Source organism: Hesperophylax consimilis, chromosome 10 (genome assembly GCF_061612785.1).
Source record: "Hesperophylax consimilis isolate HC1 chromosome 10, BYU_Hcon_1.0, whole genome shotgun sequence".
NCBI classification, from domain to species: Eukaryota; Metazoa; Arthropoda; class Insecta; order Trichoptera; family Limnephilidae; genus Hesperophylax; species Hesperophylax consimilis.
This window is the reverse complement of record NC_142845.1, coordinates 12,809,893-12,834,940: the sequence shown is the minus strand read 5'-3', so window position 1 is coordinate 12,834,940 and position 25,048 is coordinate 12,809,893. Positions and strand designations below refer to the sequence as shown.

At 34.5% G+C, this 25,048-nt stretch overlaps 2 protein-coding genes across 4 annotated transcripts in view; one reads left to right on the top strand and one right to left on the bottom strand.

Annotated features, from left to right (window-relative positions):
• Positions 1-461: 461 nt before the first annotated feature.
• Positions 462-9,694, bottom strand: Ssrp (structure specific recognition protein). Its single transcript, XM_089636596.1, has 13 exons — positions 9,523-9,694; positions 9,253-9,438; positions 8,831-9,046; positions 8,068-8,246; positions 7,338-7,577; positions 6,791-6,919; positions 5,610-5,768; positions 4,915-5,047; positions 4,408-4,607; positions 3,957-4,080; positions 3,142-3,348; positions 1,570-1,821; positions 462-732 (listed from the first exon to the last, which is right to left on the bottom strand). The coding sequence occupies exons 1-13, from the start codon at positions 9,571-9,573 to the stop codon at positions 550-552; spliced, it is 2,259 nt and encodes a 752-aa protein (XP_089492722.1). The 5' UTR covers positions 9,574-9,694; the 3' UTR covers positions 462-549.
• Positions 9,695-10,627: 933 nt separating this feature from the next.
• Hip1 (Huntingtin interacting protein 1) overlaps positions 10,628-25,048 on the top strand; it is a 91,207-nt gene continuing 76,786 nt past the window's right edge. For 2 of the 3 annotated variants that reach the window (XM_089636593.1, XM_089636594.1), the window contains exon 1: positions 10,628-10,873. In XM_089636593.1, the coding sequence (XP_089492719.1) occupies positions 10,790-10,873 (84 nt within the window). In that variant the 5' untranslated portion in view covers positions 10,628-10,789. The remainder of the gene's footprint in view (positions 10,874-25,048) is intronic. The other variant, XM_089636595.1, reaches the window with a different exon arrangement.

Below are 25,048 nucleotides of genomic sequence, written 5' to 3'. Positions count from 1 at the left end.
ACACGAAATTCGCTGGCAGCCGCAGTGCTGGACTGTATCGGACGACATGTGTGAAATGACACATACTAGCCCATACAACTCAGGGCAGCGGCAGCCGGCTTGCGATGACCAGATTCGTCAAGCACAAATTAGCCTACGAATCGAATTCAATTTTCTGCTGCAAGTCATCAGGATGGGTAACTTTGTGTTTTGTAAGGCTGAGTTCCCACCTCATCTATTCTATTTCATAGAATCTATGAAATAGATCAGTGAGAACAGGTTTTCTATATGATAGAATGCCTGATTGAAATAGAAGGTAAATCAACTTTAGTTCTAAGAAATAGATCATAGGACAGATGAGGTAGGAACCCGGCATAAAGATGTAACCCAAATAGTTTTGTTTTATATTTTATAATAAAAAATAAATAAAATATAAAATAAAGTTTAATAATATTATGAACAAGAAAAAAAGCCACAGTAATTACGGTAATTATTTTTTATTTATACAAATTAATAATATGTGCTTATAAAATATGGTAGAATGAAAAAGTGGGATCCGTAACACATGTATTAATCACTAAGAGCATCGCTGGCATCACCACTTTCCTCTTCTTCCCCTGCGCTACTTGGTGCTGCTGAGCCATCATCATCTCCATCTTCCTCTTCTTCTTCTTCAGCTGAAGACTCCTTCTTTTCCTTTTCCTTTTCTTTTTCCTTTTTCTTCTTATCTTTACCATCATCCTTTTCTTTGCCCTGTAATAAGAGATTATTATAATAATGGCGTAATTTTTTTTAATTAGTCTTATGCTACGGCAGACAAGCTCATTAGTAGAACAAATGCATGCTATTATTGAGCAACTACTACTTAGTGGCATGTGTGCGTAATGGTACAAACAGGCATGCTAATTATTAGCATGAAAGCAAGCTATTATCGAGCAACTACTACTTAGTGGCATGTGTGTGTAATGGTATGGACAGACATGATCATTATTAGCATGAAAGCATGCTATTATTGTGCAACTACTACTTAGTGCCATGAGTGTGTAATGATACGGACAGAAATTATCATTAGCATGAAAGCATGCTATTATTGAGCAATTACTACTTAAGCATGTGTGTCCGTACCTCAATAAAAATCATTTATAAAATTTAATCTACATAAAGATGTTGAGTCTATTAGATTATTAAACTGGATAAATATTTTTATCATAGATCTTATTAGAATATTAAATTATGAGTAGGTATAGCAAATTCTGCTTAGATTTATTTCTAATTTCCAAGAAATTTGTGATGTGTTTGCAAAATAGACATTTTTTGCCGAATCATATTTTAAAATCATGAGAATTTAGTCTCAAATTAGATTTAATAATTGAAAAACCTGAATCAGTAAAATATGTCCGAATAAAATATTTGCTAAAAAGCATTCTTTTTTAGTCTTATCAGTTTTATAAATAATTTAAGAAAAAAGAGTCAGAATTTTACAAATCATTATCTACAGAACTTTACATTCCATCTCTATTAAATTTTAAAACAGAAAATCCATAATAAAAAAATAACAGAACTATACAATCTATCTCTTCATAACTCTACCTTTTTGTCTTTCTTTTTATCTTCATCACTGCTGCCGCTATCGCTGATGTACTCCTTGCTCTTGAAGTCTCCACCGCCGCCAGATAGGCGCCCCGCTGCCACCTCGGCTGTCTTCTTCTTCTTGGGCTTGGAGGGACCGCCCTTACTCTCCTTGGCCTCTGCGGCGGCTGCCAAACCACCACCGCTCTCTTTATACTCCTTCATCGCCTTGGTGTATTCCTCCTTAGCCTTGCCTGCCTTTTCTTCCCATTTCTAAAATAAATAAAGGATTGAAAAAACAAAAGAGACAGTAAGGGACGCCAGACGAAGACATGGCACAACCAAGTGAATCAAATACTTGAACAGGCCATGTCAAGAGCCAGAATAACACAAGAGTATATATGAATGTAAATGAGGCAAGAAGTGTACGTCAATATAGACTTGTATGGCGGTCTATTCTCTCTGCCGACCGCTGCGATGAAACAGCGTGATGATTAGTTCATTAGTTTGATAAGAAATTTTATGATGTCATGATACTATTTCTGTTGTTTTAAGATAATAAGAAACATTTCTATGTTACGAATAACCTGACAAAATTTGAATTCTCCAAACTCCTATCATAAAAGCTGAAATCGTTGCTTGCGTAATGATGCAGTACTTGGCTTATAGAGGATTGAACCCGCAACGCAGGAGACACTTTGGACCACTTGACTACAAACCGTTAACCAGTATTTTGATATTCTCAGTCCAAATATGTACATTGTGAAAGTTTGTTGAGTTTATTTATAACTTTTATTGTATTGTATCATTGTGTATATGTAATAATATATTTGAATTATGCTTAATTACGACTTTAATCACAAGACACTTTTTAGCGTTCAAAATAATTCATTTAGGACGGGTTGTTTCGGAAAATTTGAACAATTCATCAAATTTCAACGTTCATTTTCAAGTTCTGTGAAAGATTTTTTCAAGTTCTGTTTTTATTTAAGTTTAGTCAAGCAACTAGCCTACAATGATATAATAACAGAACTTGAATAGGACTTTCACAGAACCCGAAAATGAACGTTGAAATTTGATGAATTTTTCAAATTCTCCGAAACAACCCGTCCTTAGTGAAAAGAAATCACTTTGTAAAGAAATCAAAATAATCTATATGTTTCTTCATCAGGATGGACGTATAATTATTTGGTTTAAATAGTGGTGTATACAAAGTGATTCATTTCCATTAAATTAAAATGATACTATAAAGTGAATTTGCAATTTTGAGAAAATAATTAATATTCACAACATCAAAAAATTAAGGCACAATTTGCTATCCTATGACAAAGAATAAATAGTAAATAATGCTTATCTCTGCCATGGTTAGAGAAAAAAAATCTATAGTTACATACTTATTGGGTATTTATAATAAATTTAATGAATTCTAATTGAACTTCTCAAAAAATATTTTTTGTGGTATCATGACATAAAATTGTTGAATATCTTGGTAACTGGACAAAGCAGAACATGATAAAAATAATTGGTAAGTTTAGTTTTTTTTCATTGTGTTCTGTTTTGTAATGAAATTGAATATCTTATCAGAAGTCTCACCGATTTGTCCTTCATCTCCCGCCACAGCTCCCCGGCTCGTTTGGCCACCTCCGTGACTTTCATGGTGGGGTCCTCCTTGAGGATGTCCTTGCGCGTTTCATTGAGCCACAGCATGAAGGCGGTGGGGGCACGCTTCGGGGCGTTGACGTCCTTGTCCTTCTTGCCCTTCTTCTTGGTGGCACGGGGTTTGCGCGTCGCCTCTTCCGGCTGGGGATTGTACAAAAAGATCAATAATTTAATTCCACAATATCAATATTTAAAGGGTTTGTTTACATGCCGACAAACAAGTATAACTCAAAATAAAAAGGAATCAATTTAGAATACCGATTGCGAGTTACAATTTTGTCTCAATTTGTGTTAACCTAGGCGGCACGTTGTGAAACATAACAGTACATATTATTATATTAGACATCCACGTACGGGATTAGCCATCGATGTATCACATATGCGAAAGTTGCGTAGATCAGATTAATTTGAATATGGTTTATATATTATACAGAATACAATGCATAATAAATTAGACACATTTAGAATGTGGGTGTAAATAGGACTAGAATATATATATTGGATAAACAGGAAACGAAATGAATAATCCCTTTAAAAATGGGGAAAAGTGTGTAATTGAATACTTCGAATTTCAGTTTTGTGAAGCAACTGGTCAATAATGATATAATAATAGAACATGAATAGAATCTTCACAGAACTTGAAAATCACCTTGATGAAATTTGATGAATTGTTCAAATTCTGTGAAACAACCCTTCCTAAGTGAGTTTAATTTCAATGTTCGAGGGAAGTGGGTCAGTTGGGAACTTACCACAGTCTTGGCCGACTTGTGCTTCTTCTTTTTCTTCTTCTTTTCTCCACCACTTCCGGCATCAGAGCCACCTCCCCCACCTTCTTCAGATTCTGATTCCGTATCTTGATGGTTACTGTCGTACCTGGATATTAAATTAAATTTGTATTTTAGTATGCATAAAATTATAATATGTAAAGACAATATTAAAAAAAATTATGTTTATACCATAAGTAATATTTTGTTCATGAGACACTTTGGCCTTGGGAGTTTAAAAACATGAACTGTTCATATTTCTCAGAAAAAATATAATGCTAGCTTAGGAAACATTCCACAGAAATATACCAAGAAAACAATCATCTTTCTGCTGACATGGACATACTTAGAAATAATAATTTTTAGTGTGGCACCTCAAGGGGGCTGTACAAAAAGTTTTAGTATTTTAAATATAATAAGGTATGTAGTGACTCACTCTTCAGCAACGTCCGAGTCCTGAACGTTGGGGTTGAAGTCTTCGTCGGTGCTCTCTTCCGAGTCCTCGCCACCGCCGCCGCCACCCTCACCATCATCCTCGTCTCGCTCCTTGGCCTCGGCCTTAACGCGCGCCAGGTACGCGTCTGGCTCGTTCTCCGCATCCGAGTCCCCAAAGTCGTCCTTGTACGATTGCTTGTCCTGGAAAATTCAACGTTAGTTTATTCTATAATAACACTTCTTCTTTTGTATTGGGGGGTTCAGATGGGATATCTAGGTCTGCGATCCAGTACAGAGTGGAACCCCATCAATCCTGTTGGGAATCCTGATTGGATGTATAATTATAGACTGTTAATAAGACTGGTATATAGAACATCTTAGTGGAGATTTATAAAAAACTTATTGCAATAGAATATTATACTTATCAGATTTATCTAATTGGAATCAAAGCATAATTTTAAAAGTAATAACTATTATCTAATAAGAAACAAATCAAATAAGAACTTACTGTTTTGCCAGTGTTCTTGACGTGAAGTTTTTTCGATGAAATAAAATCAAATAATTTTCCGTATTCCTCTTTTTCAATACTGCTAAAGGTGTGGATGGTGCCAGACTTCAATTCTATTTCAAAATCAAAAGATCTAGAAAATAAATAAATATTTCATGAAAATTATTTGACTAAAGTGATTTCGTGAAATTTCAGCCTTTATCCTACTTTATTCACAATAAATAAGATATTTTGTGACTGAAATATTATTGACAAATTTTAACATGTTTTTAAATGCCATGAGAGTATTTACAACATTTCTGTGTAAATCAGAATTAAGCATACCACTGTGTATTTATACGAGCCAGCTAATGTGAGAATTTGAACATATTTTTAAATATCATGAGAGTATTTACAACATATTTATGTAAAACAGAATTCAGCAAAACATTGTATATTTATACAAACCAGCTAATGTGAGAATTTGAACATATTTTTAAATGTCACGAGAGTATTTACAACATATCTGTAAAACAGAATTAAGCGTAACATTGTGTATTTATACAAGCCAGCTAATGTGAGTGTTTCCTATGCAACATCTATGTAAACTACAGTTAGTTGATTAGCAACTGTTGGAAAGCACATAAGAGCAGATATTTTCTGTCATGTTTTAGATTTTTTTATGTGTCATATTTTCTAAATAAATATAAAGTTACCTTGTGGAGCCGCCACTACGTGCAAAGTTGACAGAGGCAATTTCTTCAAAGCGTATGTGAATGGGGGGCTTGTGAACATTGATAAATCCTTTCTCCAGGGGGTACAATAATCCTGCGGCCGCCTTGTATGAGCAAGATACTGCGGAGGTGCCACTGTGCCTAAAGAATGTACAAAAAACATTAACATAATCACATTTTTAACTCTTTGCACGCAGCCGTATCAACTGTTGTTACGGCAGAAAGTCCATACTCACACGCGGCTGTATCAACAGTTGATACGGAAACTTTGAATGCCGATATTCCAGCGGTCTTTTGACATAAATTTATTTCCCGCTCGCTTGAACATTCGTAGAACTATCACGATGCTGATATCTACAAGAATTTCTCGAAAATAAAATTGTATTTCATTAAAAAACATCGATAATCAAGTGAGCCTCTTTGCGCCTTCTAGTGCTTTAGTTTACAATTTTAATTTTGTTATTATATTAAGTGACATAAAATTTAAGTGTCCAGTTTTACAAAAAGTTTTCATAACAAAAAATGATGAAGTGCTCATGGTGTCCCACTTGTGTCTATCAACGCAGTGGCCTAAGTACACACACGCCGAGTGAATGGCGGGACCACATTCAAAAGATACGGTACGTCTTTGTATGAAATTTTATGATTTTGTTTTTATAAACATCTAAGAGTGTTGACACACGAGGATTTGTTATCATATTGTGGAGAATAATCTGTTCTGTCTATATAGTCCAATAAATCATGCCAGAATGCTATAATTTGACATTTAATTGCGTGCATAGGCATTTGAAAATATGTACCGCGTACGGGTATAGATAAAACGGAGCAAATTAACGCGTTCAAAAGGTTAAATAACCCTTTACAACGCTAGCCTTTTCGAAGCAATCTATCCCAGCACGTTTTGACATAATGCATGTTTTAGTGAAACTTCGTGGAACACATAATGCGGCATCATAGAAAAGCTTAAAATTAACCATCTTGTAATTTTTCAAATACATTATCAAAAATTGCGACAGAGGTAATGGAGAAATACAGGTTGGAGTTGCGCAATTGGTAAGAGCTACAACCCAAAGGAAGGTTTCGAGTTTGCATCTTTTCTGTATGTTATTCTTTTTCATTTTAGAGGATACAATGTATAAATAGCAAAAGATATAGATGTTTACCCAACAAAATTTCCAGGTCCTGTGAGTTTCCTATTGATAATAACTTTCATGATTTTGCCTAGAACTTCGTAAGTAGGTCCCGACAGTTCTTTTGTTATTTTTCCTTCGTATTTGTCCTGAAGCTCTTTTCTAAAATCATAATACATAGTTATTAATGACATAGTTACTATCAAGAAAAAGAAAAACGGTGCTGATCATTAAAATTCATTCCCCAGTTGCTGGGAGCAAATACTGCTGCTATGGCATTCCCAATTTGGATTGTTGCGAGTCTGAAGGAGATTTTTTTTATATTAACCCCACAACAGGACATCTTTGGGAATATTCTGTTTATATTTTTTTTAAGTAAAGGAAGTTCTGAGAAGGAAAAAGGTATGAGGGGTGGGTAGGAATCTGGGGGTCAGTGTGTCCAGGAGTGACGGACGTATAAATATATCCCTCCCGCTGCGGTGCAAGGCGAAGCGTAAAGAGAGACTAGCTGGATCCAGTCATAGGGTCTCCCTAAACTCCCGCCACGCAGCAGTTGGATGGTGGTGGTGACTTTACTTACTCTGAGAAAGGAAGTTCGATGGTGATCTCCTCCTCCTTGCCGAACAGCAACACCAGGAAGTGGTAGCGGGTCTGACCCTGCTTGATGGGCGGGTCCAGGGACACTACAAAGAACATCTGGCGGGAGTCCTTGTGGGGGAGCAGGAATAGCCGCAGCACCGTGGACATGGGGATCTTGTAGTCGTAAGTCTTACCGTGGAGCTGGAAGAAGGACTGGAAGATCTTGATGTCGTAGCGGCCACTGGAATTAAAAATAAATAATAGACAAAATCAGCGGACATCAGAAGACTTATGGTTTGAATTAAAAACCTTAAAATATAAATGTCTATACTCTCCATTCTTTCTCATAAACAATCAAAAAGAGAAATTACGACAGAGCTCTATTAATTCATATAATCAAGGTGGTAAATAGCCTGATGGGTAAGACATTCAATAGTAGGACAGAGTATCGACAAACGGGACATATGGTCACGTTAGGTTGTATCTTTACAATGCTGGCCTTTTCAACGCATGGTAGATTATATACTATTTTATAAGTTAAATATGCGGTAATTAATTCTGTTTTTGCACGGGGATACATTCCACAGAATACTGTGTTAAAAATACTCACAACAGGTAATGACTTATACTTTTTCAACACAATTACTGCTTAATGAAAAGGTCAGTACCATAAAAGGTATATAGCTTTTCGTTTAGTTTTTAGTTAACGCAAGTGATGATAATGAACGAACCGAGGAGTAAGGCACTGTAATTCCCGGAAGATGGCGATGGCATCTCCAGAGACAGATATGACGCTGGCCTTGTTCATGACCTGCTGGTGGAAGGCCTCCACCGGGTCCAGGTCGCCGGCCATCTCGCTGGTGGGGATGTGGAATCGCATTTCCATCAGGGAGACCGGCGTGTCGTCATTCTGGAAACAAACAAATTGTGCTATAAATAAGGGTGTTTTTTTGTAATTACGTATTTTTACAAATATTTCATTTAATTATTCAACAGCTATAGATAGACCGCAAGCAAAAGGTGCTATGCCCAGAAAGGGCTTGATTCATTAGTAGATCGCTAGAGTTCATTGGTGCATTATTTTTTTTGGTCAAACTATAGAGAGGACTTTTGTCAGGTGGATTTTGTTAGTGCAGTTATCAGATTATTAGTAATCTTTTCAGCAATCGTATAACATAATATTATGATACCTATTTCACATCTCATGTGTCACATATTTAACATGACCTGACCTTAAAAATCTTGTTGATAAACAATGCACTTTTATTAAAGCCAACCACCCTCTTTGGACGCGTAATACAAATAAAATCATTTGATTGCATTGGACGCATAGTCCGTGGCCTGTAAAATATATTTTAATTGAACCTGCAAACCAATGGAAGTCGACAAACGCTTAAAACAGTCCACAAGAAGGGATGGTTGGATTTTTTTTTTATTTATTGAAGGTGCTAAGTGTTAGGGTTATAAAATAAATAAATAATTAATAATAAATACCTGATGGAATTCCAACGTAATTTCATTCTTGCCTGTGTTGCACTGGGATACATTATGTAGTGGTATTTCAAAGGCAGTTCGGCTCCCAATGTCAAAGCTCAAAGCAGATCCTGTGAACTTAGCCGTTCCCCAGTTCCAGCCTTTCAAAGAAAGCTCTTTCTCAAGCATGTCTTTGCTGTAATTTGATTTGAAGAATTTTGCTACTTTTTCTTGCTCCTAGACAGAAAACATGCTGGGTTATAAAAATGCATACATAAAAGATATCAGAATAGAAATTCGTATGCATAGACATTGCACTAAGCTTGACAATGAAGGTGTGAGTTTATTGAGCCACAACCTCGCTGATCAACAAGTTGTCATTTTCTGTGGTTATATGACAGCAATTATGTATTATTAAAGTATATAGGTAAAGTTTGACTTACTCCATCCTTGAATCCGCCAAACCGATGAAGAATACCATTTTTCAAGAAGATTCTTAAACCCCAATTTCCAACAAATCGTTGGAAATTGACCAGTTCCATGTCATTTGAACTAATTTGCTCAACCTTACCGGTTTTGCTATTCTTGAAAATTATGTTTTGATCAGTCATTTTCAAGCGACCAGGGACCTAAAAAAGAGATAAACCATTATTTAACCGAGACAGTAAACGAAACATTCGCAAAAAAACGTGGTTATGGGATTCAAAACATACCATCGATCCCTTAACTTCGGCCGAAATGTCTGAATATTCGAGGAAATCCATGTTAGCTTCTCACGGGATACTTGAAGAAACACAAGTAGCTTTAATATATCAGAAAAACCATTAAACAAACTCAATGACAGCAAAACTGACGATTGCGCGATTTTGACAATAGACAAACAAGGAAAAGTGAAAACAAGCGCGAAGATTTACAATATGAACATAGCAACGGTATCTTTGTAATGTTGTATTCTGCGTGTGTTCTGTAATCTGTGCGCAAAATACTAGGCTATAAAAAATATCTTCAAGCAGGTACTCGTAAACCACCGGTATTATCAGTATTTTTTAATAATGGTATTAGTCGGCTCGTCTTATCAGGGCTCCTACCAGAGAGCAACTTGACGGAAATGAATATATCTGTTGTTTCTTTGACGAACAACTGGAATTACATGAGAGTGGTTTATTTATGAATTACATGATTTATTTATGAATTGCGGGCCGCGTTAAATGAGATACAGCAGATGGAAGAATTAAAAATATATGTTGAAATTAGAAAGCAAGTTATTTGAGAAAGAACAACTTTGAAAAAATATCGTGCTAAAAAACTTATTATTTTGAACCTTTTTATCAATTTGAAAATCTTAAAAAAGGGCTGAGTTATATTGTACTGTTATACATTATACTGCTTATTTTTTGTTTGAATCGAAACAGCTTAATACTTTTTTGACAATGTACGAAAAATAATGTAGAATGTGTGGTGTAAGAACGCATTTTCCTCCTAAATCTACAACTATACGATAAAATTTGTTGATTGATAAATTAATCCTTCTGATATGTTATAAGTATAGATATCTTTATAAATATCTTTGGCAAATTAAATAACTCCTAGGTTCTAACTTTGCCAAAAACGATGTTTTCGGTGGCGATAAAATAATTAATACGTACTTCTGACTGCTTTACAGCTAGGCGAGCCGTCGCGTCGTGTCAGATATAAATTGAAACATTTTCATTTGAGTTGCGGGTGGAATCTTTTATAAGGAAGGTTTTCATTTTTAAGTAATCTTTAACTTTCCACCAGATTAAATAAATTACTCGGCTTGACCCACATAATATATATAATATTTCGCGGTAATTTTTATTTATTTATTATGTTGTCGACATGAAAATTCCGGAAAACTGTTTGTAAATATTTCACGTTGGTTCGCTGTCAAGTCAAGTGAGAGCAGCGAAGGGTGTTGTTATCGTGAGTGTTGTGAAAATTTGTGATAAATGTTAACCAATGGCTTCTATTTCCTTACCGAGGGTTTTACAGCCACGGAAAACAAGTTTGGAGATCGAAAGGGAAAATTTTGAAAAGTTTCAGGTGAGTTAAATTTTTGTTTGTTTTCTATGTGTCATCTGTCATTTCCTTCATTTTTCAGAATTTTAATTTGTATCTATATTATACACAACATGCTCCGTAACACATTCCACTTTCCAAAGTAGACTTCCACTGAAATAATTGTATTAAATTGTAAATAATGTTTAGCTTCTACCGAATAGATAAGTTTATTTTAGGTTATTTACATGTATCTTTTGCAAAGGATGTCCGCTGACAATCCTAAGAAAATAATATGACTCATATCCCATCTGTTCATCGTGTTATCTATTTATCTTTATCATTAAAATCACCTGAAAACCCCCTTTCAAAGTTAAGTGTTTTGAAGATAAATATTTTAGTTGTAGAACTAATATATTACATATCTTAATTAGAAATAACAATTGCCATGATTGATTTTCGTTTAAAAAGGTACCTAGGTGTGTTTTATGTAACAAGATTATTGATTCATAGTACAAGTAAAATAGATCAAGTAGGTAATTACCGAAATCTATGATTTGCGCAATTTGATATCAGTCCTGTAATAAAATCTCGCACAAAATATAGTCAGTTGTCAGTTCCAAGCAAACTGTCTTTCTGATACACATACAGTACAGTGCAGTTTTTTGTAGTAAAGCATACTTGAAGTGAAATGATACTAAACTGCCCTATATAAATGCTATGTTATTATTATTATTACAATATATTTTATAACCTGTTCATTTGTTTAGGTGTGATATTCTCTCATATCCATATCCTGATTTTCCATACATAATGTATATGAAGTAACAACAAACCTTAACAGTTGTTTTGCAACATATTTCTTTACTTCTGTTGAGTTCTGCTGCAAGCATAATATGCAAAAAATCTTAATTACTTGCAAGAAATATAACTATTTATGTGGTGGGTTGAAACTATTTAAGTTGAAATCAAATGTTGTGTTTTTAAAGAGCCTTTGCATGCAGCGGAATTCGACAAGTTTCCCATATTTCAATCAATTCAGAATATAATCTAATCTATACCTGCATATCTCGTTATAGAATTTTTTCTTTGGGAGAAAGATAAATTTTTTTATTACGACGAAGCTTTTCTTTATAACTTTTCTCTTTTTTAAAGAAAGACAAACATTCCTGGGTTACGAATAACCTATGAATGTGTAAATTCTTATTACTACCTTCGTAATAAGTCTAAAATGTTACTTGTGCTATTATACATATATAAGACTTGGCCAGTGGAGGATTGCATCCGCTACGTTCTCTACTGGGTAACCCCCAAGCTGCTTTAGATCATTCCACCACCTGTAGAAGTTCTTAGCAGGTTTAATTTACAGCTCCCTTGAGGTGATTTTGCACAAAAACGGCTATACAAGTCATCCAATTATTATTAATAAACAAACATTTACCTTTTTATTTATATATGACTCAACAATGTATTTGTGTATCTGCGAATTCTTTTCAGTTATGGATTCACTATCATAACCAGAAGAAAATATTGAATTCATTTCTTTATATTATTCTGGTATTGGTGTATTAGTTAACCCTTATGAGACGGGTGAAATTTAGTAACTTTCTCAAACCGAAATATAATATTAAAAATTTTAATAGAAATAATAGACACACTTGTCATGTCAACTTTTTAGTTTGGAATTTTCTTTGATAGTAACAAAATACATCCAAAACATTTAAAACTTTGCTTTATTCAGTGCACACTGCATTGCACCACAAGGTATTCATAATTTCACTGGACTGCAAATGTAGCCAGCGGCACTATATGGGTTAAAAGTTTGCCTGTAAATGACTACCATTCTTCATCTGGCATTAAGCCTAGATTAAGGTGAATGGTTCTTCATAGGGATAGCTTAGCTATAATTTTAACAAGTTAAATAAAACTCAATTCCAACGCAAGAACATGAATTCTACTACTAGCTAGAAACTGATGCTTCCAAGAGACTTGGGGTTGAAAATATTGAGCTGAATAAACAAACTGCTTATACACATATAAAATGATAGCTGCGGTTATTTCTGCTCATGGGATGTGGTTCTTCAACCAAGACAAAGAAAATACATAAATTGAATTAAAAAATGAAGACAAATGACTAGGGACCTGAGCCGGCAGAGAGAACTTTTGAAAGAGTCCGAATTCCGGTCACAGAACGCCTTTCCGGAGAAATAGCGATATACAATCTCTAAATCACACCGAGGCTGCTTAAAACGGAGAAGGGAAATGAGTAAAGAAATGGACATGAGTATTATGTATGAAAAATATTTTGCACTAAAATTAACAAAGTCATATTTAGTTCATTACCTAAATTAACAAGGTCATATTTAGTTCATTACCTAAATTAAAAAGGTCGTATTTAGTTCATTACCTAAATTAAAAAGGTCATATTTAGTTCATTATCTAAATTAACAAGGTCATATTTAGTTCATTACCTAAATTAATAGGTCATATTTAGTTCATTACCTAAATTAATAGGTCATATTTAGTTCATTACCTAAATTAACAAGGTCATATTTATTTCATTACCTAAATTAAAAAGGTCATATTTAGTTCATTACCTAATAAAATAGCAATATTATACCTATATGTATGGATGAATCATGCACAGATACAATAGATGCATTCAAATAATCACCTAATTATGATTAATTAGTCAATCCACCATACTATTGATTTAATATAATGTTACCATGGTTATTTTATTATTGTAATTTAAGAACCAAGAAAGGTAAACGCTGTGATTTCTTAAAGAGTTTATTATAAGCAATAATTACTCACCTGAAATATCCATACAAATTGAAAATATCTTCCGAGTAAAAATAAATGCCGCCGACGGAATTGAACCCGCACCTTCTGATGTCCGGTCAGGTGCTCTAGACCGCTGAGCTACGTCGGCTTATTCCCAACACGCCAAATAATTCAATATGTACTAGTTCTTCAGTCAGCAATTACTGCTTATTATACTTTATAATAATTTTTTATCCTTTGTGCTATGCATAAAAAACCTTGTCTTATAAACATTAGTTTATCATTAAAAAAATAAGAGTGATGACCCTTGCAATATTTTCCTAGAACAATACATTTCTTTGTTGATTTACAGCACTAGTAAGCGGTTTTCTTCTTATTTACACAAGACGTCATACTCAGAATCTTCATTAGCGAGGGATCACTGTACCTACTAATACTTCCTACGCCTATTATTCCTCCCTCGTACAGGTAATAAATACTACCAAAAATAATTAAACAAAAAAAACTGTGTGTAAGAGAAATTAATGTTCCAGAAAAATGATTTATTTGAGAAACATAAAATTTATAATAAACATGAGATCTTTCAAACCAATGAGGTTTGCACAAAATATAAAACGTTGTAAAATTAAAGAACGAACCTACAAAAAGGGGAGGATAAATAATTTTAAACAATACATAATACAAGTTAAGCAAATTATTCAATAGCATGGTACTTACTTGTCTTACTTCAACCAGTGATTCCTGACTTTATTTGGAGTAGAATTGTAAATTGAATTGTGGTCTCCGGTAACATTTTTGATGTAACAAAAACATAGAAAATCTGTAGTAATTGGACTGCTAGGGTTGATGTGAGGGGTTGGGAGGTTATTGGGGTGAATGACCAGTGATGACATGTGGAAGAATTAAAAAATATGTATTTTAAATTTATTTTTTTAAATTTTTAATTTTGAAAAAAAAAATCACTAATAAAGTCACTGGAGACCAATATTTCATTGAATTTTTTAACTCAAAATAATGACAGGAATCACTGGTTAAAGTAAGTCAAGTATGTTCATTAACACCCATATAGCATCCTTTCATAATATACCCAGAAAGATAATAATAAAAAAAAAAAACAGGGAATTGAAAAGATTAGGGTACTTCATAGTTAATCTCCATTTAATCCTCATGCTGCTCGGATAAAAAGGTGTAAGTATAAGTATATACTTTAAAACAGCTTTGATATCCTCAAATATTTATTTTCAAATTCGTATTAGTACAGTGTAGTGGAAGATACTCTCAGTATCACCCCGGTGTAAGACCACCATTCATAATTGAAACGTTTCTTAAAATGGCTTTAGCTTTGTTTGGTGACCAAATCTGAATAGCCAGGGACTTCCTTACCTTCCTATTCACTTAAGCTTCACAACATACCCCGATTGGGGATGTCATTGTCTCATTGACTCCATACGATTTGAAGCAGATGGGAGTTTTGTGCGGTACTCATATAAAAAAAATTGTATGGTATTGCCTGACCGAGTTCGTCTGAAAGGGAATATTATAAGTATTATTATTATGTTGAGTAAGCTTTTCACTTATTCCAGTTGATGTTCCTAGGATCCAATCTAGTCTTGTAATAGATTCTAATCAGTGTTTTCCGGTAGAACTGTAAATTGAAATACAATGCTGACTTGTTGTTCATTGCGCAATTATTATCATTGAACGCTAAATTAGGTCCCCTCCTGTTAACGTTAAAGAATAATCTTAATTGATATCTGTAATCCACTTTGATTTGGGTTGACACAAATTCTGATTAAGGTGAAAACGGTAAGAATTTGATATCCACTTTTATATTTCCAATACTAACTAGATAATTATTGTTGTAGAAATTCTAACATGAATATTCTATGACTCTTAGGTGTAAATGTACATGAGTAATATAAGATAAATGAGTAAGATTAAGAAAGGGACGCTTATATGGTTTGGGCATCAAGTATCGCCGACTCTTGAGTCGGAATAACAGAAGAATATGTGTAAGACGATATATGAACGCGAATGAGGCAAGGAGTGTGTGCCAAGATCGAGTTGTTTGGGAGGTATGTCGTTTCTGCCTACCCCTGGGGGAAACTGCGTGATGGTTAGTAAGTTAGTAAATGTTAGTTAATAAATTTATTACACTTTAGGCATGTTTAGTTGAAAATTTCCAGAAATGTTGTCTATAAGAAAAAATTACATTTCATCAATCTTTCTTTTCAATTTTTCCATCATAGTGTGCCTAATAAGAACAATGAAACTATCAAATAGGTATTTACTGTTTATGTCATTTGTATGCCAAAATGAATCATGTATTGTTTTTACTTCACTTACTTACTATACTTCGCTTGTCTCACTATTTAGATTAATCTTTATAACGAATTGGTGTACACTATGAATACCAAAAATATGCTTTAGATAAATTGAAAGTTTTCCTATCGCTTCGCTTGTGTAGAATACAAATACAAAATTAAATTACTCAATAAAAAATATAAATGCAAACAACTAAAAAATATTTTTTTTCAATAGAAATGTATAAACGCATAAAGGAAACAACTTAAAAAAAATATTGTATTATAGCTAAGATTATTTGTGACAGTTCACTTGTTGAATTCATAAAAAAACAGTTTTTTGCTTGAAATCAAACGTTTCTAGACTCCGTTAGTCAAGCGATTTTAATACCTATTACCTACGATATAAGGTATACCAAGAATATACACATTTTTGGCTTGTAGCTTCCTCAGTAAGTCAAGTACCTATGTCCCTTCACCCCTATTGATAATAAGTTCGAATGAAGACCTCGATTCAACGTCGCAGGAAAACACATACAGAAGTTAAAAATAATAATTTTTTATCGGTCGTTTCAAATAATTCAATATGGAGGGAGAGCATATATTATATCTTGTTTATGACTACTTGTTCTCATCGTTTATCTTATTATAAATGCTGCATATGGTAAATATGTGTCTACATAAGCACTTTATAATCAGTAACCCGCATCGAATGTTTGAGTACGCTTGTCTTTGCTAAAGTTCAAAGGATAAATTCATTCTTAATTCAAAAAATATTATTTAATTTTTTTAAGTTTCCGTATTTCAAATTCTACGCAAGTTCAGTTACGCGGTAAATAAAATGGAGAATCTAGGAAGTAACCCATCGCGTTCCAAGTGGAATACGTTGAAGTCTCATATTTTTGCTGTGGTAACTTTTGGTAGGCGTAGACAGAATATACCTTTCCAAAGCTTGGAGGAAAATAACACTAATAACCTTGCGATTCGGGATCGCATTCATCTTTCTGGATACAGCGGTGAAAATTCCAGAATCGGTAGATTCGTGGCTATTAACTTGCAGTGAAAAATCTAATAAAAACTGTGCGTAGGTACTTTGTGTGTTCTAGTGTAATTAATAAATTTGGCTTCAAAGTTCGCGATCAAGTTTTGTGTAATTATTATAAATTAATAAACCTACGCAAAAACTCTATCGACGCTTCACGAATATAAATGAATTATTTTGGTAAGTTCAACATAATATATATATATATATATATATATATATATATATACATAAAAGTAAACGAATTTAATAAAACTTTAAACATAAAAATTGATTTGCAGAAATTCAAATGTAATTGTCACCAAATGGCCATTCAGCGCCATTTTGTTTTTCGACAGTTGAAAGGTCCCCGTTAAATGCTGATTCGTTTCAGCTTTTGAACAAATTGTGATAAGCAGAAGAGGACAACTATCATGTTGTGAAGCTTGTCAGCTTATTACATTTTGATAGAATCTTGAAACGCACCTAGAATCGGCGTTTAACGGTGACCTTTCAAACGTTAAAGGAGGGCTTTGTCACTCGTGAATTTCCGCAAAACCACTGAACTGTATTTCTGTTGTGTAAAACGTTCAATTATTTTCAATGTTTTAACTCCACAAGTACTTACCTACGTAAAATACTTCGCAGAAACACGTTTTCTTTGGATTATGAAGACCATTATTTAGAATCTAAATGGCTAGATTTACTGACCAGATCTGAATAGTCAGGTCCTTCGTAACCATTCTCTTTTTCATCTAATTCTCTTCCCGACTCCAACATACCCCAATTGGTGGTGCCATAGTCCCACTAGCTCCGGGTAGTTGGCACTGTTGTGCGGCCACCATTTCCAACATTTTTCTTATAATAACTAAGGATTTTTTTTTTAAGAAAAATAAGTAGGTACCTAGCTAATCACGAAAATATTTAAAAAAAGTTATCATGAAAAAGAAACTAGAATACTCGGTACGACTCAATATGACAAGGTATTGACAATAATAGTGGTTAATTACGCAGTTCATGCCACTAGGGATCAAGAATGAGTGCATAATAATTATTAATCACGAATAATTATGTCATAATTTCAAATGTCTCCCTTGGCATCATTTTCTTTATTCTGACTGTTAATATGGCGTTGGTTTGGCGATAACAATAACACTCCTTATGCAGATGCGATAAGGTTTAAATTCCCGCTTAACACAAGTCGCCTGTTTTGATTTAAGCATGAAACAAACATCGCCAAAGTTCATCCACAAATCTTAATGTTTTTACGATCATTTTCTACAGAACTTAATTTGTCACATTCTACAATGAAACCATAACCGAAAATGGGTTGGTAAGTAGAAGATTTAGAACTTTAGGCTTATAAAAAATGCTAGATTATTTCCAAGGTCAAGACGTGTTCTACTCGCAGTATTTAACTAAAATATTTCTAAGCGATTAAACTAAATGATTTTGATTTACTTCGCAGTGCTTCGCCTTAATAGTTAAATGGGTGTATTGGCAAAATCGCGATGAATTTATATAATAATAGCTGATATGTACCCGGCGTTACTAGGGGTTATCCTTAGGAGATATACATATACCATCGAAGCCTATTCTAATATACAATTCCGTAGTATATTATTTTGATGTATCTCATAAGGTTTAGCCAGCGTTAGCAATGTAAGCCCCTGAAAATATTATTTTTACGAATTGATTAAAAAACATCGACATTTCTCTACTTTCTATAAATATAGGGTTTTCCAATAAGAGGTGTTATTTTGATATTCAATCGTAAAAGATCAATGGTTTCGTTGCTTGTGTGGCACGTAGAGCCGTCTTGTTGAAAGTAAACGTTGTCCAGATCCATACCATCCAATTCCGGCCATGAAAAATCATTAATCATCTTTCGATAGCGCAATCCATTCACCGTAACTGTTGCTCCAGCCTCATTTTCGAAAAAGTAAGGTCCAATGACTCCGCCGGACCATAAACCGCACCAAACAGTCACACGTTGAGGATAGAGAGGCTTTTCAACAATAACTCTTGGGTTTTCCGAGCCCCAGATGCGACAATTTTGCTTGTTGACGAAGCCACCGAGGTGGAAATGGGCCTCATCACTCAAGATGATTTGCATTTGATTCACTCAAGTGAATTTTAATAATTTCAATGCGTTGTTGAAGCGTGTATCGTTCCATTTTTATTAATGGCGTAGTTTCTAATTGTCAAATGTCAAAAAATGACAGCTTCAAAAGTAACATCTACCGAAATAGCGGGCTATTCAAAATAACACATCTTATTGGAAAACCCTGTACTATTAGAGATATACCGAATATCTACATCTCCTGTTTAGTGAATATTTCTCCACGACTTGTTCCGCAATTCTCATTTTGCTTAGGCGACATTAGGTCTTAGTGTTTTATACCACATATTATCTGATAAATTGTATTGATTATTATTTTTGTTTACCTATCTCAACAATGTTACCCACAAGATAATAACAATAAGTATTATTGGTAGTTGATACCGTACCTACTTTGATTGCACTTATCATTGACATTTACAGAGGTTATCGCATTTCGTGAGAGAACAAAGGAATCTAACGTATGTATGTATTTTTATTAAGTTATGTTTTCACTCGACCGTTTTACATTTCGTCTGTCTGTAAATTTATTTGTACTTTCCGTTTCGAGTTGATGGTCGTTTTAATGGTTCCGTAAATATTTTTTTTCAAATGTGAAATCGTCGTGTTTATTTGGACTTTCTTGTTCGCATTTTTCAATATTAAGGTACCTACCTAACTGCCTGAAGAAAGTGTGAAAAAAATGATTCTCATTTAGATAGTGACATTTCTTTTGACAAATCGTATAATTACTTATTTAAAAAAAAATGGTACACAAAATATGTAGTTTAAATCAATTAAGTAGGTAGGTATTAAAGTACCTAATTGCAAATCTTATGATTTCAAAGGAAATTTTGGTACCCGGTGTTACTTTCTATGAATATAATAAAAACCTTCTGGAAGAAATTCTCTTGTTGCGTAGTTTAGAAGAACTAAGCGCACAACAGACAGACGCGGATAGCAACTTACTTTTTTGGAAGCTAGGTATTCTGTTCACAATACTAGGAACTAGTTAAATTGGTACTTATTTACATTGGTGCACATTTTAATGCAATTTTTGACCGCCATATTGGGGATATTCTGGGTGTTAAACAATATTTTGCATTATAGTGGTTTATTTTTGGGATATTATGCCGTACATTACAGTGTCCATCATCAGGGCATATGTGATGATGGACATGATAATGGACGCTGTAATGCTTGTCCGAAAAGTTGGCTAAAGGAGTTAGCGCAACACGGCATAATACCCCACATATAAATCACTATAATACATGCTTGTTTTATGCTTTCGATCATCTCTTGGGTGTTTTATTGGTCATTTTAGCATTAGTTTTAAAAATATATTTTCTGTTATTTTTAAAGTGATATTAAAAGGGATATTTTGTTCGTCTCTCCAACACTCTCCACATATAGACAATGTCAGCGTAGAATATGACCAGCACACATTTTAACCGTAATAGGTATGTATTCCCTTCGCAGTATTATTTTGCTCGGTGATAAATACCAACCCCAAGCCACGAAGACAATGGTAAAAGGGGCTGGTTGGTAGAACATAGAATCTTTCCGAGTCGTAGTTCCTAGTATTCAGGGTTCGGTTCCGTCGGCTCACTTTGTGGGACCATGATTTAGTGCGCGCTGGGCCCGTTTTCAGGCGAAGGGATCATATTTTGAACCCCAAAGGGCCCAAAGCAAGCAGACGACTTTTTATCCTACTACCTAGCTTGTCTACCCTGTCTGGTAGAGCTTTACGAAACTCTCAGGGGTATTCTGTTAAATAATAAACGTCAGAAATATGTTGTGTTCCTAATTACATCCATGAAAAGTAAAAAAAAAATCATTAACTTTTCACAGTCCGCAAAAATGTAAATACAATATTTTATAACATCTCATTTAATATATTTTGCATATGAGTATTCATGACAAAAATGGCGCAAAAGGTGTGAAAGTCGGTTTAAAACCTTATTATTTATGGTTATGATTTGAGATTGTCACGGTTAAAAGTATTTTAGTGTTTTATTTTTTGGGGTGTTATGCCTCCTTCTTTAGCCAACTTTTCGAAACGTTGACTAAATAAAGAGGTGGCGAAACACGGCATAATACCCCAATTTTTTTTATTTTTAAATTTTATGCTTTATTATTCAAAACAGCACTGACTGTGGTTTGCCATGTACAATATATTCACTGTCCTAATTTTAAAATATTGTGGGATGTCCAGAAGCACTTGCACGTTTAGGAATGGCAAAATTCCAGGTGGGAATCATATACCTCGGTGCCTGACCGAGGATTAAAATGTGTTACTATATATTTGCAATTTTTTTAGACAAATTACCATTTTTTATACAAATCTACACGAATGTAAAAAATATGAAAAACCAATAGTGACATTTTCTATTTCTAATAATTATTAATTTCATGTTTTTAATAACGTAAAAAGCGTTTAGTTAGCCTAGCCGCATGATTTAAAATAATTAAGCTATGCTAATTAAGACATGTAGGATGTTTTTAAGGATTATCTCAACTCAAAAAGAAGAAAACGAGTATGCTTTGCGTATATACTATAATAATGTAACAGTTATCTTGTAATTCAACAATGTTGGTGATTCGTTGCTTAGGTTTAGGCCATTTCTTAATTATCATAATTCTTAATTACTAATCTTGTTATTGCCGATAAGTCTTCTCATGTTCCAAGTATGTAGCCTATTTACATTGATTTTATGCTATATCTTAATTATTAACCATTCAGTTGATAAATTATTAAATATTATCGTAACAGAATACACCCTATCCCGTCCCTGAGAACTGAAATTCCCCGTCTGCGAATTTTAAATGGATAGCTAGTTAGGGTGTCGCGAAATGCTCGACACTAAAATTAAAAGAAAGTGAAGTTGTCAAGAACTACTTACTATACAGGGTGTATCGGCACGTACCCGACAAACTTTAACCAGCTATTCCTTAGCACATTTGGAGTAAAAAATGTTATGGGCACTTTGCTGTCCGGTAACATTTTTTTTAATAAAAAATTTACTATTCATATTTTCACCACATGTCACCAATGTTTTAAAGCCCAGCTACACTACTCGCGAAGTTGATCGAAGTTGACCTAATACGATAGTGTGGGCACGAACTTCGCTTCGCTTCGGGCATCTTCGCTTCGCTTGGCCCGACTTCCGATTGTTGTCGGTAAATGCGCCCGAGTCAAAGGACTCGAAGTTCGAACACGAAGTGTCTGCCCACACTACTCGGTTCACTTCAGTTCGCTTCGAGACGTCGTGTTTGGTGGTTGTGCGTGCGCAGAGTCATAGTGACTATACGTAATAAAATATGGCTTCTACACTGTGGTCACAGGACCTAATTTTTTTGTTTCTAGAAACACTCCAATCCGAGGCGGTTATTTGGGACCCAATTTAAAGGGACTATAAAGATAACTAACTAACCATCACGCCGTTTCCCCGCAGGGGTAGGCAGAGAGGACGGACCGCCAAACAACTCGGTCTTGGCACACACTCCTTGCCTCATTCACATTCATACATCGTCTCATACATACTCTTCTATTATTCTTACTCTTGACATGGCCCGACTCGAGTATCTGATTCACTTGATCGTGCCATGTCTTCCTCGGGCGTCCCCGACTTCTGCTACCATTCACATTTGCATCATATATCCTCCTTTTTTTTATATTTTTTTTATAGTGAATACCTCACAAGAGTCCCAACTGCTCCCGTCTGGAGCCAGTGAGACTATGGCATCCCCAATTGGGGGATGTTGTGAGGCTGAAGGTAAGTGGGGAAGGGAAAGAGGAAGGTGGGGAAGTACCTGGCTATTCAGATCTAGTCACTAAACACGGCTAAAGCCATTTGGAGCAACGTTTCAATTCTGAATGGTGGTCTTACACCAGGGCGATACTGATAGTATCTTCCACTCTGGAACGTGCCGCAAATATACTATATATTATTTTAATTAATTAATTGTGAAATAACACAAATTAATCAAATAAAATTTATTTGCGCACGCCGGGTTCGAACCCGCGACCTTCGGAATGGCAGTCCAATGCGTTACCACTGGACTATGCCGGCCGTCACACTCCTATCTTCGCTCATTCGCTCTACATGCCCAAACCATCTAAGCGTCCCTTACTTAATCTTACTCATTACGCTTACATCAGCCTTGCACTCTTTGCGGATCTCCACATTCCTCACACGATCAAACATGGTTTTACCACACATACGCCCTTGAGGTGATTTTTCACAAAAACGGCGCTTTACAAATTATCCAATTATTATTATTATTATTATTATACGCCTCAGGGATCTCATTTCAACAGCATTTAATCTACTTTCATCCTTTATTTGCCACTTGAACGTCCATGTTGCCTAGTGCACGGACTCCGAGAGACTGAGCTACTCGCGAAGTTAAGTTGCACGAGTGTGTGGGCACGCACTTCGGACTTCGGCTAACTTCGTCGAGGACTTCGTCGAAGCGCCGAAGCGAGTAGTGTAGCGGCCGCTTTATCCTTTGTCAAAGTTTGAAAACCCGTCTGGCAATATTTTGTTCGAGTTTCGTTGAATAATGTACGTACGTACCTACGTTGGCGCGCTTTTACAATCACAACGAAATGTCACGGCACCATTCGTCTCATTTTTTACTATTATTATTTAGTGTGTACAAAAGAGCGAGGACACTTTTTGACACACTTGCTAATAACAGCTGTTGAACACGAGAAACAATGCAAATGACAGTGACGGAGTGTGGTTTTTTTATTATTTTTTTTTGTTTTTAATGGAAAAAAATGTTACCGGACAGCAAAGCGCCCATAACATTTTTTACTCCAAATGTGCTGAGGAATAGCTGGTTAAAGTTTGTCGGGTACGTGCCGATACACCCTGTACATATGTGTTTTTTTTGTCTCTTGAAATATTTACTTTCTGACCTTTGGTTAGTAGAGCCCTTTTCTCTTTTAGAATGTTGTAAATTGATGATGTTCATGGGTTTTTAAATATTCTAGCTCCTTTTAAAAAAAGTTCATTAAATTTTCTGAATTTATTTTGAATATTATCGAATCTGCCAATTTGCAAACTGAGGGGATGGAGAAAATGCGATCGTAAGGCAAACCCTTACTACCGGTGGTCTGTAATCGCAAAACAATATCCAAACCTAATGAAATTTGTTAAAATTTATCTTTCGTCACCTTGCACTAGTGTTCATAGCGAAAGACTATTTTCTGAAGCTGGTATAGTCTACGAAGAAAAACGCAATCGTCTCTATCAGCAAACGTAGAAAAACTGGTTTCAACTCACCACAATTTGCGTTTGATTGATTTTAAACATTAAAAAACGTAATACTCTCTTATTAAATAGAAACTTGGATTGAAGTACGAAGTAATTTTCATTATTAGGTGTTCAGCCGAAATAGCTGAAAAGCGAATAGTGGCCGAATATTCGTTGCATGTATAATGGTTAATTTTATTGTATATTATGCACTTATTATAAATACTTAATTAATATTATCATTAATTATCTATATTTCGCACAAATATTGTTATTCAGTTCAGGGGACATTTCACTATCCTCTTGATAGTTTATCCACAAGAAAACGTATAATTTCGATATACGATTTATTTATTTATAAAGTCCGTGTTTACTATTCGGTACTCGAACGGTATGAATAGTGTCAATAATATATATTAGTAGTAATAATACATATTATATCGGATAAATTAGCAGCATAGAATAAAGAAGAAAACCAGAAATGCCTCTATTTAAATTTGAATAGAAACAAATGTGCCGCTGGCTTAGTAGCTTTGTTTCTAGACCATTTAGAACGCGATCTGTCTCTCTTACACTTGTTTGAAATTGTATATCGCCATCCCATTTGAATTTCATAATCATGGTGAAACACAGTTTTGTTTAATTCTTTATTCTGTGGATTGAGTTTTGAGTTTTCTACCTATTGGGAGTATTTATTTGTTTATTCATTCTATGGATAAGCTATCAAGAGAATGATGAAATACC

What these genes read in the sequence shown, in the direction of transcription:
- Ssrp (XM_089636596.1), bottom strand. Translation starts at nt 9,573, where the DNA reads ATGGATTTCCTCGAATATTCAGACATTTCGGCCGAAGTTAAGGGATCG. An exon ending in ATCGAACTTCCTTTCTCAGA is followed by an intron (nt 6,920 to 7,337) that starts GTAAGTAAAGTC and finishes TTATGATTTTAG; the next exon opens with AAAAGAGCTTCAGGACAAAT. An exon ending in GGGAGATGAAGGACAAATCG is followed by an intron (nt 1,822 to 3,141) that starts GTGAGACTTCTG and finishes TATTTATTTTAG; the next exon opens with AAATGGGAAGAAAAGGCAGG.